This window comes from Nannobrachium achirus, assembly GCF_963921795.1.
Source record: "Nannobrachium achirus genome assembly, chromosome: 12".
Classification (NCBI taxonomy): domain Eukaryota; kingdom Metazoa; phylum Chordata; class Actinopteri; order Myctophiformes; family Myctophidae; genus Nannobrachium; species Nannobrachium achirus.
Window position 1 is genome coordinate 16,168,339 of NC_137832.1, and position 18,335 is coordinate 16,186,673.

At 41.8% G+C, this 18,335-nt stretch overlaps 1 protein-coding gene across 1 annotated transcript; it reads left to right on the top strand.

Moving 5' to 3' along the window:
- Positions 1-366: 366 nt before the first annotated feature.
- Positions 367-12,011, top strand: lhx2b (LIM homeobox 2b; the record flags this gene model as incomplete). The annotated part of the gene is made up of 5 exons (XM_080738133.1): positions 367-552; positions 1,780-1,982; positions 2,997-3,382; positions 7,639-7,844; positions 11,709-12,011. 5 exons carry the CDS (start codon positions 367-369, stop codon positions 12,009-12,011), a joined length of 1,284 nt encoding a protein of 427 aa, XP_080594259.1.
- Positions 12,012-18,335: the final 6,324 nt, after the last annotated feature.

Here is an 18,335-nt window from a genome sequence, read left to right on the forward strand (position 1 = left end):
TAAAGAACAAAATAACCATTGTTATAGCTATCTTCATGCTAAAAAAGAGAACACATTCACATCGGGTAAGACAGTGAATCTACCTCGTTTATAGCCTATTTATTAATTAATCATAGCCTATTAATAATGAGCGCTGCACAGATTCGGATGACGGTTTCCATTGGCAGATGATCACGTAGTGTGGAGAACACGTGTCCATTTTTCCTCAATCTTTTTTCTTCCTGATCTGGAATTCTTTACTTGTCACATCACAACAAGCGAGGAGGAAAGGAAAAGAAAAGGGGTCGCGGGGAAGGAAGGCAGAATTTCGAGGTGCCACCGCCGGCTCGGCTGCACGGGGAGCTGTGTAGAGATCTTGTGCATCTCATGGAAATCCTGGGCTGCCGGTCTGAAGAAAACAGCTACAATATCCTCCCATCCGCGGCAACGATGCTCTTCCATGGCCTCCCCGGAGGCGACATACACGGTGTTGTGGAAGAAATGGACCGAAGAGGCATGAAGAGCGAGTCACAAGCTATCAGCTCGGCCATCGATATGGGGGAATCAGAGACGGTAAGGAGTGAACCGGAGCCACCTATTATTACTATTAGTGTGCTTACTGCAGGTCGTTTCATTCATCTGTGAATGAACTTAAAGGAAAGCTTGTTTCTAAATCACTATAAAGAGTGCAATGCCTTCCTATTGCCTATTCAAATGTTCCGGTGAAACTTATTTGAGCCTATATAACACACAATTCAAGTGCAAATAATAGGTTTACACAACTATACAATTATTGTGAATTTTATATATATAGTAATAAGTGGTAGTTTATTAATTATTGTGTCTCTTTTTTGAAGAGAATTAAAATCGTTAAAATAACAGCATTTAAATAGACTATTTAAAGAGTAGTAGCGTAGTTACTTCGTTATTAGTGCATTTTGTGGACACGCACTAATGCAATTTAGATAAAGGCAATTAAAGCATACGGGCAATTATGGTTAGTTAATATCGAGCGAAAATAAACCGAATAGCATTTGAAAGATTATTTACAGATATTTTTTTTCCAAATGTAAACATGTTTACTCCATGTGGCCAGCAATAAGGGAAATTGTTATTTAGGCTATTTGTTTTAATTTAGAATCGTTTACTTCAACATCAGCCCCTTCATTGTTAATATTTCATATTATTACCATGCAGGCCTATTAGCAAAATTACCAAAAGATCAATTCTAAAAGGGGTCTTTGTATTGAAATGGGCAACACAGCTAAAATGGCTCAAATAAATGCATGCATTTAATTTATAAATATATATATTTACTGAGCTTCAAGTCTAATTTTCAAACTGATACCGTTGGGGAATAAAAGTGTGTGTGTGTGTGTGTGTGTGTGTGTGTGTGTGTGTGTGTGTGTGTGTGTGTGTGTGTGTGTGTGTGTGTGTGTGTGTGTGTGTGTGTGTGTGTGCGTGCGCGTGCGTGCGTGCGCGTGCGTGCGTGCGCGTGCGTGCGTGCGTGCGTGTGTGTGTGTGTGTGTGTGTGTGTGAAAAAAATCGTATTTGCCCATTTCACTTATCTTTTTTTCCTTTTCTTTTTCTTTCTGCCGTAAGCCATACCCTATTTGTAGAACCAAAAACATAAAAAATAAATACTCAAGCAATGCTCCATTGAGGCGTGCATGCATGACGACAGACAGATAAATAGGTGACTCATATATTATGTGCAGGCTGGCCTTCAAAAAACGCAACAACTTGACATCGTTTCTTCCACTCCCTTTGTGTGCTTGCTACATTGTGTTCCCCATGCAGGCCATGCCCTGTCTGAACAGCGACAGGGTGGCTCTGTGTGCGGGCTGCGGCAGGAAGATAGCGGACCGGTATTACCTGCTGGCCGTCGACAAGCAGTGGCACATGCGCTGCCTCAAGTGCTGCGAGTGCAAGCTCAACCTGGAGTCGGAGCTCACCTGCTTCAGCAAGGACGGCAGCATCTACTGCAAGGAGGACTACTACAGGTAATTGATCCCCCGGGTAATAGTAATACACGGCGTTGTCGAGGGGACGCGGACGGACCCCGTATTTACGCGCACAATGGGTGCACGACGAATCAAAAGAAAGTATAATACGGGCCTTAAAATGCTCTCCCTTTCTGTCCTGTAACGTCCCCCCCCATGTCTGGAAACTAGTAATCACACCACGCATCTCCAAATCTGTCACCTATCCGTACCTCGCCCTGACCCTTTTTTCTTTTCTTTTTTTACTGTAAATACCATTTATTCTTTATTTTGTTTTCCGACTGTCTTATGTTGATTTGCATTTTTTTGTAGGCCTACTGTGTTTTATGTCCCTGTCATTTAAGGCTACAAAGGGACCCCAATTTAAGCCAGCGAGCTTTCTTGTGGTCTTTCGTTATCCTTCTAGTTGACCGTGTATCAGTGAACTGCAGGCCTATACTGTCCCGTACATTTTCCTATGCAAACTTCTAATAAAGTAGACTATTCAATCAATCAACCAAAACCTTAATCACAGACGCCCAATCGTCATGGAGGTAGCACAATGTATAGGCCTCGGTCCAAGGCGCCCCAGCATGCAGACACAACCTCGACAGAATAGAATAGAAACTAAAACACATAGCAAAACATTACAGAGACAAAACAAATATCGTTGTTGTCGGGTGGAAACCTCGTATATATGCCCAAAACCGTTCGTTTTGTATTTATCATTTTTAAAACGATTTAACTATAGTGAAAACAGCTGATCAACAAGCACACAACGCCTGGCGTTGCGAGGCGTTGTGTGCTTGTAGATCGGCTGTTTTCACTACTTTTGTGCGATGGCTTTGTATGATGAAGCAGGGCTTTACTTTGCGAAAAAAGAAAAGTACAAATCTGAAACTTGGGGAGATACGAGGTTTCTGCCCGACAATTGACTATGACTATAGTCTAGTGACTATTATGCACATGTGCGTGTGTGTACCGTGTATAGTTATGGTTCAACTCGCTGACGAGGATCCCTGTGTTTTTCCGCAGAAGATTCTCCGTGCAGCGGTGCGCCCGCTGCCACCTGGGGATCTCGGCGTCGGAGATGGTGATGCGCGCGCGGGACCTGGTGTACCACTTGAACTGCTTCACGTGCACGACGTGCAACAAGATGCTCACCACCGGGGACCACTTCGGCATGAAGGACAGCCTGGTGTACTGTCGCCTGCACTTTGAGACTCTCGTCCAGGGGGAGTACCCGACACACTTTAGTAGCCACGGAGCGGACGGCGGAATCGTGGCCTCGCACAAGGGACTGGGCGCCGCCAACACGCTGGGACTATCCTACTTCAACGGAGTGGGCACCGTGCAGAAGGGCCGCCCCAGGAAACGGAAGAGCCCGGGGCCCGGAGCGGAGCTGGCGGCCTATAACGCAGGTAGGGAGCGCTGCTTGGATTGCTTCATTGATTGATTGATTGATTGTATACTTGTGTTGTATGTATTAGAGGTTTGCATAGGAAAAAAAGATGCATTACTGTACTGGTACTTTTCACTGCCTGGTTATAAGGTCAACTAAAACAGTGGTTCTCGAACTGTCGGGGGGGGGGGGGTCCCCAGATGATTAGCTTTAATGGGAAACGTTGTTTTCTCACTCGACAGTAAACAAACCAACATAAGGTTTTAAGTGTATCTATAGGGTATCTGCACATTTCTAAAATGACAAATTAAACATTGGCCAAATTGTCAAATATTATAGAGGCAGAAATTGTGAAAATTGCCGATCTGCATGCTCACAATGCTCTGCATGCTCGTCAGGGTGAGAGGGAGGGGGGGTCCCCAGTTCAAATATGATTATTTGGGGGGGTCACCAGTTAAAATATGATTATTTGGGGGGTCGCGGCCTGAAAAGGTTGAGAACCACTGAACTAAAAGGATAAAGGCCACAAGAAAACTTTTGGGCTTTGGGGTCGCTTTTTTCCTCAATTCATACAATTACACAAACAGTGTTGCATGGTGGAAAGTACCAAAAGTAAAAGTGCATAGCCTAACGTTCGTGACGCGTTGTGAGCTTGTATATCGGCTATTTTCAAATATCCCTATAAAATATGGCCAAAGAAGTGGTTAATGGTACCGGTATGTTTTATAATATTATAATTTATATCTGCAAAGTAACTATAATTACGTTTTTAAATACTTGTATTGGAGTAAAAGTAGCCTACAATATTTAGATCCGAGGTGTAGCCTAGAAGAGTAGAAGTAAAAGTATTGGAAATCGGAAATACTCAAGTGATGTACAAATATCCCAAATTGTACTTAAGTGGCCTACTGGACTCAAGTAAATGTACCTAGTTAGTTAGTTAGTTAGTTAGTTAGTTAGTTGGTTACATTACTCACTCACTGTACACAAAGCGCACATTAGACGAATAATGCCAGGATTAATTATCAAGGCACCACTGCACTAAACACACGTCTATATCTATGTTATCACGTTTAAGACATTGTAAACTGGCCTGAAAGTAAGTTAGGCCCAAGCTAGAACTTTTGAATAAAGGACTGTAATTCTAGGCTAATTTAGACTAAAAGAAAAACATGCAATTGAGGTTGAGCAGGATATGATTCTAATGCTCGTTAATAATGTAGTATAAATAAAGGGTGGTGCAGGGCCTAATATTGCAATAATATTAAACCTAGGCCTATTTCCAAACAATTTCCTTTCTTCATTTTAACCCCACCCCGCACTAAACTATTTTCAGGATGTGAAAATGGAAAGTGTGATTTATTTTATTGTTTTTGCGTTTGAACTCAGAATAAAAACAATAAGCCAACAACACTAATCAATTAGCATAGCATGTTTGGCATAACATAATAGTTAGCTAAGCTTGTTTGGCATAATATAATAGTTGGTTGAACACATTCGTTTCGCCCAGAAAGTAATACAGTAGCCTGTACAGATTAAAAACATTTAAAATGATTCGATTGTGTTTATCATTGTTGTTTAACCCACATAACATTATAATAACATCGGGATCACAGCTATTACATCTAACACGTTGTAACATGCATTTGACCAAGGAAGGGTTAGGGTGCCCCCCTCCCCGCTTCCCCCCCCCCACCAACCCATGGCCTCTTCGGGGGGAAAAGTTTTTTGAAGTTCCGGCTTTCGCTTTTGCCATTTTTCCACTTGTCAGGCTTCATAGTCCTCCTGCGTTCCCCTGCTTCGCCCTTTGCACACTCGGGGGCCTTTCGGGATGGGACGGGGCCAAATTGGGTGTATATACAAAGGAGAGATCAATGGGACTTGATGAGTTATTCAGTGGAAGAAATGTGCGCGTGCATGCTTGCGTGCTTGCGTGCGTGCGTGCGCGCGCGCGCGTGCGTGCGTGCGTGCGTGTGTGCGTGTGTGTGTGTGTGTGTGTGTGTGTGTGTGTGTGTGTGTGTGTGTGTGTGTGTGCGTGTGCGTGTCAGACAGGGCAGTGACACGCCAGTAAAATAAGTTTAGCTATAGTATTCCGTTTAATTCTACTATTTATTTGCATGCGTTGGATTGAGAATTGAGATGGTATTTTGTATAATTGTAACTAGACCAACTGTAGTGCCAAATATTATGCAGACAGGCAACAGATGGGCTACAGACTTATTTATTTATTTGATAAAACTCTTTAACGCAAAGATTATCTTCCTTTGGTTTCACATTGGTTTTGGCAAAATTATCAACGAATTCTGACTTCTTTAGACTGTGTTTGTTATAAATTAAGATGATACATACTGTATATAGGCCTATATATATATCGAATAGTATAGGCCTACCAGTGGTTCACAAATGTTTTAGCCTGCATGTGACCCAAAAGAGAAATGAAGACATTTTTGCCCAGGACCCAAACTAGTGAAAACAGCAGATCTACAAGCTGTTTTTGTGCCGCGCTGTGAGCTTGCAGATCGACTGTTTTCACTACTTCTTATATTTTCTAATTTATGGAATTTATAAGATTAGATTGTCTTTGATTTCTTTGTGAAATTACAGGGGGGGAGACCATTGAATTGTGTTTACAATTAATGAAAAGAAAAATGGGAATGTTCTTTTGAAAATATTTTTGAAATAATAATTAAAATGTTGTGTTAGGGAACCAGTGGGATGTATGTATACAACTGTCACCTGACTGACAGGAGAGGTTGGAGGGAGTGGGAGAGAGTGTGGAAGGTGCTGCCCTCTTCTGTTCACATGTAGAAACAAAAAAACCTAGGTTCCAAGTTGAGACGTTTATACCACAGCAAAATCCTTTTGGAAAACAATCGTGCTTGTATGGTAGAAACATTGTTTTTGGACTGAGCAGCAAAGACAACTAAAAAACAATCCACAGCATCAGTTTACGAAATTGTTGCTTTGCCCCATATGCTTTTGCCAAAAACAGACATTTGCTGTGTCTGGCGTTTGTGTGGGCTAATTAAGTGAAGTGTTATTCTGGCGATTTTTTTCAATGACTAATTCTTTCATATTTGCGGCGTTTAAATACGGAAGACGGACTGTTATGCACGCAGCAACACGTTCACGTGTGCCAAGAAAATAGTATCCGGGAAATATGTGTCACATTTCTGAGGCTCAGCATTCTAGTGGACTGACTGCCTCACGTTACACTCAAACACATACCAATTAGGCTACATACGTAGCCTACCATTTGTAACAACACATATGGAAACACAAGCTTTTTATTTTAATTGTAGCCTAATACATTATTGTCTTAGTTTAAGTATATGACAATAAGTAGGCTTGAGTTACTAACTCAGTCATGCCAGATTCTTGTTTTTATTTTTTTAAGGGGAATCATTTCTGATGGCATCCCGTTAAAATTAAATTTTAAAAAATGACCCAAAGGAAATTAAATTAAATTTGGATTCACAATATCATTATGGTGAATCATTATGGGCTAAAGTTAAAAGTACTGATTTGAAGTGGTGAATTGGTCAATGTCTTCCCTTCCCTCTTTATTGTTTTCTCCCTCCTTACCCCCCCCCCCCCCCCCATATTTATAGAGCATATTTGTACTTTTAGACTACTTCAAAATAAGGTTGACAATTTGATTAATCAGTCAATTAAAACCTAAAAAATATACAGTGTGTGTGTGTGCGTGTGCGTGTGCGTGTGTGTGTGTGTGTATATATATATATATATATATATATATATATATATATATATATATATATGCACGCACGCGCGCACGCACACACGCACACTCATATAGATTTGTATATACTTACTGTTTGTATAGACTTACTGTTTTTTTGTTCTTTCTTTTTTTACTGACTATATCTACTGCATAGTACTGTGTTCTATTCGTCTGTCATTCAGTGTTATATGAGATACTTAAATGGTTTCCTGTGGAAATAAGCTTAGTCTTTTCTAGGATCTCCTTTTAGTAGACCTTGTACCAGTGAACTGTACCGTCATGAAACTGTACCTTTTCCTATGCAAACTCCTAATAAAGTCTTCAATCAATCAATCAATCAATCAATCAATCAAACAAACAATATAGTCAAACTAAATATTAATTGGATCAGTTTTTCAAACATGCGTCTCAGATGTTGTATTTGCGTCCTAGCCGTGTACATGCATTTGTGTGTGTGTGTGTTTGTCTATACACATCCTTACGTGCATGTGTGTGTGTGCTTGTGCTTGTGCGTGCGTTGCCCCCTAAAGCGCTCAGCTGCAACGAGAACGACGGTGACTCCATGGACAGGGAGTCCCAGTACAGCTCGAGCCAGAAGACCAAGCGCATGAGGACCTCCTTCAAGCACCACCAGCTGAGGACCATGAAGTCCTACTTCGCCATCAACCACAACCCCGACGCCAAGGACCTCAAGCAGCTCGCACAGAAGACCGGCCTCACCAAGCGCGTGTTACAGGTAACTGAGTGCTTGCACTGTACTGTACGTGAACTATACACAGTGGTTCTCAACCTTTTCGGGCTGCGACCCCCAAAATAATCATATTTTAATTGGGGACGCCCTCCCCAAACACACACTCCCTGACGAGCACTAAGAGTTGAGGCATTCCATTTTGAATAACACGGTTCTATTGTGAAAACAGCAGATCTACATGCTCACAACGCCTCGCGTTGCGAGGCGTTGTGAGCATGTAGATCGTCTGTTTTCGCAATTTCAAAATGTGACAGTTTGACCCATGTTTAATTTGTAATTTCAGGGGTATTAAAAAGTCCTTAAATTGTCACTTTAGAAATGTGCATAGACCCACTATAGGCTTAAACTGTATTTTGGTTTGTTTACAAAAATATGTTGCATGTTGAGTTAATCATCTGGGGACCCGCCAAAAATAATTTGTGGACCCCTGGGGTCCCGGCCCACAGGTTGAGAACCACTGAACCGTACAGCTCTCTGTGTTCATTTTGGCCACCATTGAGACCCGAGGCCCATTCCACAAATGCTGTCTAAATCAGTGGTTCTCACACTTTAAAAGGGGTCATGACATTGACTTTTTTTTTTTGTGGTTTCCTGACCTCAATTACACCCCCAAAAAATGTACATTGAACATGCAGTGGTTTTTCTGTAATCTGTAGTTTTATGAATAATAAGGCTCAGAAAAGTGAGTTCATTTTCCTCTGGAGTCTGGACCAACGCATCATCATCCAGGGGAGGACGTGGTCGTAGGGGAGGGTGTATCACCTTTGATGTTACTTTCCACTGTGTTTGTATTGTACCAATGCTACCATTTACCAGTTCAGTTGTTACGTTCACCCTCACCTACAACCACCTCCTCCATGATTATGCGTCAGTCCAGAGGCAAATGAACTCACTTTTCTGAGCCTATATTCCAAAAACTACAGAATACAGAGAAAACACTGAATGTTAAATGTTCATTTTTTGTTGTTGTTGTTGTTGTTGTAATTGAGGTCAAGAAACATGAAAAAAGCAGATGTACAAGCTTCATGCGCTTATATGTCTGTTATTTTTGGACAGCCAATGCAAAAATCTAAAATGACACAGATGCTATCCTGGTTTCAATGGGTTAAAAATTATGGGAACGTTTGAAAAACGTACAGGTCAAATTGGGTCAATTTTTACACTCTCTCACATTACACTATGAGGATTTTACTGAGGGAGAAAAATATAATAATTAGCTTTATTTGTACAGCACTTGATAAAAGCTAATGTGTACTGTAATGTGTAATGTGTACTGTAAATGTTATTGTTTAAGATTGAAGAATGTGACGAATGTGCTTGTGTGAGAGGATTTCATTAAGGCTCGGGTGCAAATTATATCATTTCTATAGGATGCACTTATCTTATGTCTATTATGCATTTTTATTTCAAATGGAAGAATTGTTTTGCTTGCTTTGAGAAAAAAAATCGATATACAAGGTGTGTGTGTGTGTGTGTGTGTGTGTGTGTGTGTGTGTGTGTGTGTGTGTGTGTGTGTGTGTGTGTGTGTGTGTGTGTGTGTGTGTGTGTGTTTAAAACCCAGTACAACATACTGTACTATTCAAATGTCTAAGTTACTGGTAGATATTGTTTTGCAGTCTGGTTATTTTAATGGAATGCAATGATTACAAGGACATTGCTTGAAATCAAACAGATCAAGGATCTTTCTGTTTCAGTGGGATAATATATTATGGTGATGACTGAAAGATTTAAAAAGAAAATGATGGCTATACGGCTCATGGGAAGGAAGAGTGAGAGCACAACACAGAACGTTTGATTTCCACAAAGATGACAGCATATCATCCAGGGAATTGTAAAAGGAGGAAAAAAGGGAGACAAAAAGGTTTCTGAATCGAAATATCTGTAAAAGGAAGAAAAAAAAAGGGGGGGGGAGAAAAAAAAAGAAAAACAATCCCGCCGCTTTAATTATCGCTTGCAGAAAACAAAGCAATCATTTTGCTTTGATGCATTCGGTTTTTATTATTTTATTTTACATGCCTGTTATTCCAGATGAAGCGTTTCTCCTCGTGACCCCCCCCCCCCCCCCCCCCCCGCCATACACAGCTCTATCATTACGATTCCCTCGCCGTAAAACTGTCATAGCGTTTACGTTTAGTTTTTCCCCTGATATCGGGGTTCTTCAACGTTTTCGGGCCAAGGACCCCTTAGTCGAGAGAGAGAGAGATGAAGCAGGGACCCCCCACAACCCATAGATACCATATAGTTTCATCGTGTTGACGGCACAATCATCAGTGTATTTTGGATTCATGTCAATTTGTGTCAATACTTAATAAACTTGACCTTTCACTCTGAAAATAGCCGATCTAGATCTGCTATTTTTGGCTAAAGTGCTCCGTGTATGGACGCTAGGGTTCAAGTGGTTAAAAGATTTGGAGGAACCCCCTGTAGTAACTCTTGAGGACCCCCCTAGGGGGTCCCCGGACCTCCCTGTTTGAAGACCCTTGCCTTAATCAGGGTTCACTGCACAGAGCTTAATCTATAAGCCAGGGGTCTTCAACAGGGGGTCCGGGACCCCAAGGGGGTCCTCATGTTACTACAGGGGGTCCTCCAAATCTTTGTGTGATAGAAGCTTTTTTGTCTCCTTTTATATATTAACCACTTGAACCCTAGCCTCCATATTCTGAGAACTAGCCAAAAATAGCAGATCTACAAGCTCACATGTGAGCTTGTAGATTGGCTATTTTTGGCAAAGAGGTTTGGTGTAGAGGGAGAAAAGAGCAGACTAAGTACAGAGTGAAAGGTGTTGACGGTTCAAGTGGTTAAATATCTGGAAACACACATTTAACACTCATTCTGTGCCACAGGCCAAAATGCCTCCAAGGTAGCTGTGCCACGGTTTTGTATGTTTTTCTTTACTATGCAATGAAAAAAAATGATTTTTTTTAATATATTTTTTCCCCTACAGAAACAGACACAGTTGTTGTGATTCAGTGGCAAAAATAATTTTGTCAATCGGACAAATGGTTCCAGAGATAGAGCTGTTTGAATCAAAAAAAGTGTCCATCCACTAGAATGGACACACATTTTCACACATTTTCTCAATCAGCTAAACGAGGGAGCGAACACACAAACAGAGAAAAGCATCTCTCTGATCTCAGGTCATTTTGACATCTTTAAAAAAAAAAAAAAAAAAATGATTTTTTTTTTTTTTTTCTATGTAAAAAACACAAAAACCGTCATAAGCCGTCATTGGCACACAGGGCTATTGGAAAAAAACCGTCATAAGCAGTTATTGGCACAGAATGAGTTAATTACGCCGGAACTTGGCCCGGGCATTCTGGAACCACACCTGCAAAGAAGAGGGTTGAAGGATATTAACAACTTGGGGGCCATAAAAAGTAAAAAATTAATTGGTAAAAATATGTGGGAACCCTGTACTATCCGTGAGTGTCCACTGACGATTGAGGAGGATAATCCATTTGTTTACAAACGCTCGCGAAACTAAAATCCAAACCGGGGCCGACCATCGCGGTAAAGTGTCGCCGTGAAAACAGCCAGATCTCTGCTTCCCTGGCGTTCTTTGCACCTTATTCATAGATAAAGCCCTTTTTATGTTTCAGCATAGAATAGAAATCAATGCAGCCTAGACGCGCCATTTTGTTTCTCTGCGAGCCACGTTATGACGTATGGACCAGGGTCTTTCACAGGGTACACAGGATGCATGCAGCTGCATGTAACCAAGTTAACCCTTTGTCTCGTTGAGGGACGAGACAACTGAGTTTTGGCACAGCGACCTCCAGTGGCCGTATCTCGTTACTGGACGAGTTTGGCCCCCAAGTTGTTGATATCCTTCAACCCTCTTCTTTGCAGGTGTGGTTCCAGAACGCCCGGGCCAAGTTCCGGCGGAACCTGCTGCGCCAGGAGAACACAGGCGTGGACAAGGGCGCGTCGGACGGCTCCACGCTGCAGGGCGGCACGCCGTCGGGCCCCGCCTCGGAGATCTCCAACGCCTCCATGAGCCCGTCGAGCCACACGCCCACCACCCTGACGGACCTGACCAACCCCACCATGCCCACCGTCACCTCGGTGCTCAGCGCCGTGCCCGGCGTGGGGGGCATGGACGTGCACGAGTGCCGGAGCCCCTCGCAAACGACCCTCACCAGCCTCTTCTGATGTTAGGCTTGCCGTCCCCCCGTCCCCCCACCACCTTGCTCCCTTCTTCCCCTTCCTTCCGTCTCGCCAACGCCTCGTCTCCGCGTCCCCCTCCTCCCCCTTTAAAGGACAACTTTGTTTTTTTTAACAACAAGGGTTCATGTTTTAGAGAGTCTTTAGAGAAAAGAAAAGATAAGCGTTCAAATGTTTTCATTTACTTCTTTCTGTTGTTTTGGTGATTTTAACGATTTTGATTTGCATGCATGCAAGTGGCTAAATATGTCCTTTTAGACACAAATAAGCCCATTCCCAAGATTCACCGCAATCTTTCATGGACAGATGTGACTTATGGTCTGGTGTAAATAGTAACAAAGAAATTGATGGTTTATTATGTCTAAAAAGCCACTTGTACGCATGCCCCCAACCACTGAAATCAAAATACTAAAATCGCTAAAACAATAGAAAGCAGTACATTAAGGCCTAGAATTATTGAATGCTTTAACCAGTTAAAAATAACAGATATACAAGCTCACAGCGCGGCACCGAGTGCCGCGCTGCAAGCTTGTAGATCTGCTATTCTTGAAAAAGTCATGAAAATGTGTGCAAATCTTTGAATGCATTTATTTTCAAAGCGAACGTTTGTAACTCAAATTTGGCTTCTGGGTGGTCCCTGGAACTAAATATTTTGAGATGGGGGTCCGTGGTCAAATAAATATCATTTTGGGGGTCCTTCACATGAAAAGGTTTGAGAACCACTGACATAGTAGTCTCTCAAGAACAGACCAACTGAGCTAAGTGAAAAGGACCTTTTCTTTGACGATGGCTGGCCAGATTGCTGACGTAGAAACATGGGTTTTTCAAAAAATCGTAGAAGGATTCAAAAGACACTTCTAGAATCGGGTCAAAAATAGCAGATCTACAAGCTCGCAGCACGGCACCGAGTGCCGCGCTGTGAGCTTGTATATCTGCTATTTTTCAATAGGTAAATAATGACACACAATAATGTGTACCCGTTCTAAATGGGTTAAAACATTTTAACGCTCATCTTCTCTTTTCTCTAATTGCAATCTAAGATATGAACCCTTGTTGTAAAAAACTAAAGTTGTCCTTTAACGAGCACCCTCTCGCCGGCCTCTCCTCTCCTCTCCTCTCCTCTCCTCTCCTCTCCTCTCCTCTCCTCTCCTCTCCTTCGCCACGCGACCCTCCCCTCTGGCTCACCTGGATGTACGGCTGAAAACCCCTGACCGACGAAGGCGTTTACACGGAACTAGGAAAGAGAACCTAAAAAGGAAGGAAGGAGGGAAAAAGAAAGAAAAAGAAAATGGCATTTCGTTTTTTGCTCTGAGCCCATTACAGACTATTTGCCTAGCGAGGCGGCACAAGCCTTGCCAGACGACGGAAGAACAGTTGTTGTTATTTTGATGTTGTTGTTTTGTCCAGAAACTGCGGAAGACTTGATTTGCATTTTTCAATGTTTACAGAAAGAGACTGGGGGAAAAGAAAAGAGAGAAAAAAAAGAAGCATAATTTTGGAAAATCTTGTTTTTTTCTTTTTCCAGCACAGTATTTATGTTGTTGTACAGGAGTCACTGTTAGGATTGTAAAAAAAAAGAAAAAAAGAAACGACACGACATTTGGAAATCTGAGATTAAACACAGGATACAATATCATATGACTGCCATGTGCCTTACAGTCTATTTTATCTTCACCACATCATCAGATCTTGACCGATAGAATTAAAAACTAGTATGATTTGACGCACCAGAGAAAGAGAGTGTGTGTGTGTGTGTGTGTGTGTGTGTGTGTGTGTGTGTGTGTGTGTGTGTGTGAGAGAGCGCGCGCGAGAGAGAGAGAGACAATATGTGTTTCAGTGTATTTCAGCGAGTGTTGAATATATGTTGGTGACGTGTGTGTGTGTGTGTGTGTGTGTGTGTGTGTGTGTGTGTGTGTGTGTGTGTGTGTGTGTGTGTGTGTGTACACACAGCGTGTGTACAGTGATTTTATTTTGACATGTTTAGTAGTTAGCCTAAGATTTGGCAAACTAATTACTCCTCTCAAAAAAAGAAAAGAATAGAAAACAATGTCTTGTCCCCGACCTCAAATGTACCTATAGAATAATTATCAGCCTGTACCTCAGCTATGGGGAAAATTAGATTGAAATGAAATGGGTTTTTAAAAGAGCGTAACCTGTTGTAAATGCGACACAGTGTATTGATACAAGAGATAGTTTGCGCTTGAGCAATAGTTAACTCTCTCCACACCTGGGTCAAAATGGTAGCTGCACATATTAAGTGCATGTTTTAATCTACGGTGGTAGAGTAGATGAGTTTACTTTACTGTATTGACTTTACTGTATCGGAACAATTGCAATCGAAAGAGGTTATTAATCGCAGATTCCTTTTTTAAATATGCTGATCTTCAAATACTGTGATTGGCTAAGCTTTCATGGCACTCACTGGATCGCCTTATGTGGCAAACATATCGTCGTTGTCGGGTGGAAACCTTGTATGTCCAAAAGCGTTCGTTTTGTATTTATCATTTAAAAAATTAACTAAACTAGTGAAAACAGCCGATCTACATGCTTGTAGATCGGCTGTTTTCACTACTTTTGTGTGATGGCCTTGTATGATGAAGCAGGGCTTTACTTTGCGAAAAAATGTACAAATTTGAAACTTGGAGATACGAGGTTTCTTCCCGACAACGACAATATACTCCTCTGACACTGACGTTGATAAAAGAAACAATGAAAAGCAAAGGCAAATTCAGTTGGATCCAGGTCTTCTGTTTAACTACAAGTACATCATTTACACATTTTGGGAAATATTATCTTCATATTGTCCCTTCAGTGGGAGGAGGAAAATGCTATTGTCGATTGGGTGTATAGAGTCTGTTAACCACTTATGTGCTACACTATTCAATTTTATGCTACGACGAATAGCGCAAATAGCAGATCTACACGCTCACACAGCATTGTGATTCGTAAGCATGTGGTTCGGCTATTTCCACTGTTTTTGAAAAACGTTACATTTGTGAGGAAAATAGGGACACCCACGTTAACGTGGTCAAACCACCGACGAGGCCGGACACACTGTGAAATCCTCGGTGTTAATTTAACTCTCAAATACCTGGAACGCGCCCGAGTAGCGTTAGATTTTAACCACTTTAACCATTATTTTATGCTTTAACTTTAGAAAAATAGCAGATATACAAGCTCACAGCGCGGCACCGAGTGCCGCGCTGCAAGCTTGTAGATCTGCTATTTTTTTGAAAAATCGTGAAAATGAGTGCAAGTCTTTGAATATCTTTGACCCGATCTTTGACCCGACTTCTAAATCCTTCCTCTAAATCACGCTGTTCTCAAACCTTTTCATGTGAAGGACCCCCAAAATTACAGGTATTTGGCCACGGACCCCCACCTCAAAATATGTTGTCCCAGGGACCACCCAGAAGTAAATATTTGAGTTACAAATGTTCGCTTTTAAGTAGATATATTCAAAGACTTGCAAAAAAAAAATCATGATTTAAAAAAAATAGCAGATCTACAAGCTCACAGCGCGGCACTCGGTGTCGCGCTGTGAGCTTGTATATCTGCTATTTTTCAATAGTTAAAGCAGTCAATAATCCTAGGCCTAAATGGATTAAGTCTGAGAGTAGAAATTGATGAATTAACACTGAGGATTTTACTGTGCAGTGTGACTGTAGAAAGATATTCTGATCTCTCTCATCAAAGCTTCCGCTCTACAGTAGCTTTCTCACAGTCCAAATGATTCCTTTTCTTCCAATGTTCAAGGAATACTTTTAACGTAACCGAGGAGAAAGAACTCTAAAAGAAAATCTCCTTCTCAACCAGGGATAATTAACAATAATAATAATAATAGTAACAATAATAATTTTGTCTTAATTTATTTTCCTTGAGTAAAATCTGCAAACACCGCGAGATAATGAATCTCTAATTAAGGAACATCACTCCACCAGTACAAGATTACGAAGAGTTTGAGACAAGATGATTTGTTTTGTTCTTATTGTAAGGAGATTTATATTTTTAAGACTAAACACTAGAATAAATTCCTTTTTTTCTTTTCAGTGTGTATCACAAAAGCAAATGCAAATGGAGGTATATTGGCCAGCAATACTTCAATATATTTTACTGTGTAGTCTCATAATCACTCTGAGAACTACTACAATGACTACTGTACCAGGCTCTGGTGTCAACTGCTGTAATGATCCTGACTGATGTCTTCTTTGCTGTTTTTCCCTTAAGCATTCTTTGTACACATCCCCTGTCGTCTTCGGTTCTGTAAGAAATATAAAAAGCTATGATTTTACACCACGTTTTTTCATCCCTGCTAGTTTTGTGCATCAAAGTCAAAGTGCTCTTTTCTGGAATTGCCAATCAGCTGTTGAGAACCTTTCGCAGTGGTGATTCATCGTTCGTCGTTGGTGCTTGCCGAAAATAACAGACTTTCGGCGGGCGACACCACCGTACGACAAAGTGTGAATTAGCCCCAAGGGTCCCTGTTACTTTCTGCGTCTAAATCCAAGTGCTATTCGCTGAAAGCGGTCAGCTGACAAGTAGCTTACTTCATCGTACTCTGGCACAAAATAACAGGTTTTCAATGAGTGACACTGTCATATGCTATTGCGGAAATTAGCCCTAAGGAAGGCCAGCTTCACCAACTCACGCATACAAGTGAGGTTCAGGAGGAGAACCTGCGGGGAAACATTCCTCTCGGCCGTGGGGGGGATTTATTTTACAGTGACCGCTCTGTGCCAGCACCATGACGGGAACTGCACTAATAACGTTCGTCCAAGGGGCTCGGCTTGTCCAAAATGAACGAACTGAAATTATCATGTTAGATTAGGGCTCACCACAGCAAAGACTTATAGGTTCACAGGCAGAGTCGTAAATGATAATTGTTTCTTTTCTGATGGCCCAGCCTGAACTCTGTGATGGAGCTGAGGTTTAAAACTTAATACAAGGTTGACTCAATATTATGCATGCTTCATACAGTGAGAGGCAACCAAGTCAAAGAACCCAGCAGGAAGCCTGTGTGGGTTGTGTGACCCACAGTACTGCACACACGCTACATTTTCCCTTCGTTCATGAGCACACTTATAACTGATTCGTCTTCGCTGGACGCCGGAGCAATGAAAAAGTTTACTCTTCCAATCACTTAAAATATGAGCCTGTGCCAAACCGAGAGGGTGATTGTGGTTGGCAGCCTTCCCGAAAGTGTAATCATAAAAAAAAAGAAGGAAAAAAGAAAAAGAAAAATCCTGTTTCATGAGTAAGCTTTCCCTTGCTCCACTGGAGCAGTTTGTGTGCCCAATTTTCTCATGGCTCCGGCAGCAGCAGCAGCAGCAGCAGCAGCAACTTTAGCTGAATTCGATCATCAAAGTGCGGGAAGATTTTCCATCTAAAGTATCAGCAGGGTTTACAGTATACTACAACACGGAAGTTTAACAAGGGGGAGAACCTTTGGGGAATATGCAGTATTTTACACTTTGTAAGCAAAACATGAATTATGAAAAACAGACCTCACCTTCCACTGGGGTGCATAATTAGAAATGAGGCTTGGGAAAAAAAAGAGGGAGAATCCCCCCTCTCACAGCTTCACAAACTCGGTAATTATGGCTGCGCTTGTTTTAGGGGGGGGGGGGGGGGGGGGGGTTTGAGGATGTGATTGTGGACAATCAGACTCCCGGGAAACAGCTCTCCTAAATCTTTCTTCATTGAAACCTTTAAGACAATTCAGAGAATTCCTAGACGTACGTAACGTTATAGCCTGACGCTAAAAACCATCCCAGTTGTGGAATCAACACAATTCTGTCGATAGCGAAATGAATTCTGTTGATTTTTTTTAGACATTCTCGGAATGTGCAAAGACAATGTCAGCGTGTGTGTGTGTGTGTGTGTGTGTGTGTGTGTGTGTGTGTGTGTGTGTGTGTGCGTGCGTGCGTGCGTGCGTGCGTGCGTGCGTGAGTGTGTGTGTGTGTGTGTGTGTGTGTGTGTGTGTGTGTGTGTGTGTGTGTGTGTGTGTGTGTGTGTGTGTGTGTGTGTGCGTCCATGTGTGTGTGTGTGTGTGCGTGCGTGCGTGTGTGTGTGTGTGTGTGTGTATGACATGTGGTGACTGACTTCATTCAATACACGCATAGAGTGTGTGTATTGAATGACCAGAAGTATGTGAGACAGCTGAGGATACGTCTGTCTGCCATCGGCACACTGAGCCCGTCACGACACACAAAAAACAATTAGGTCAAACAAACAAACGGACCTCTGTGTGACTGAGCACAAAACAAAATCTCTGCTTCGGTTTTAATGTAACAACAAAATACTTAAAAACTA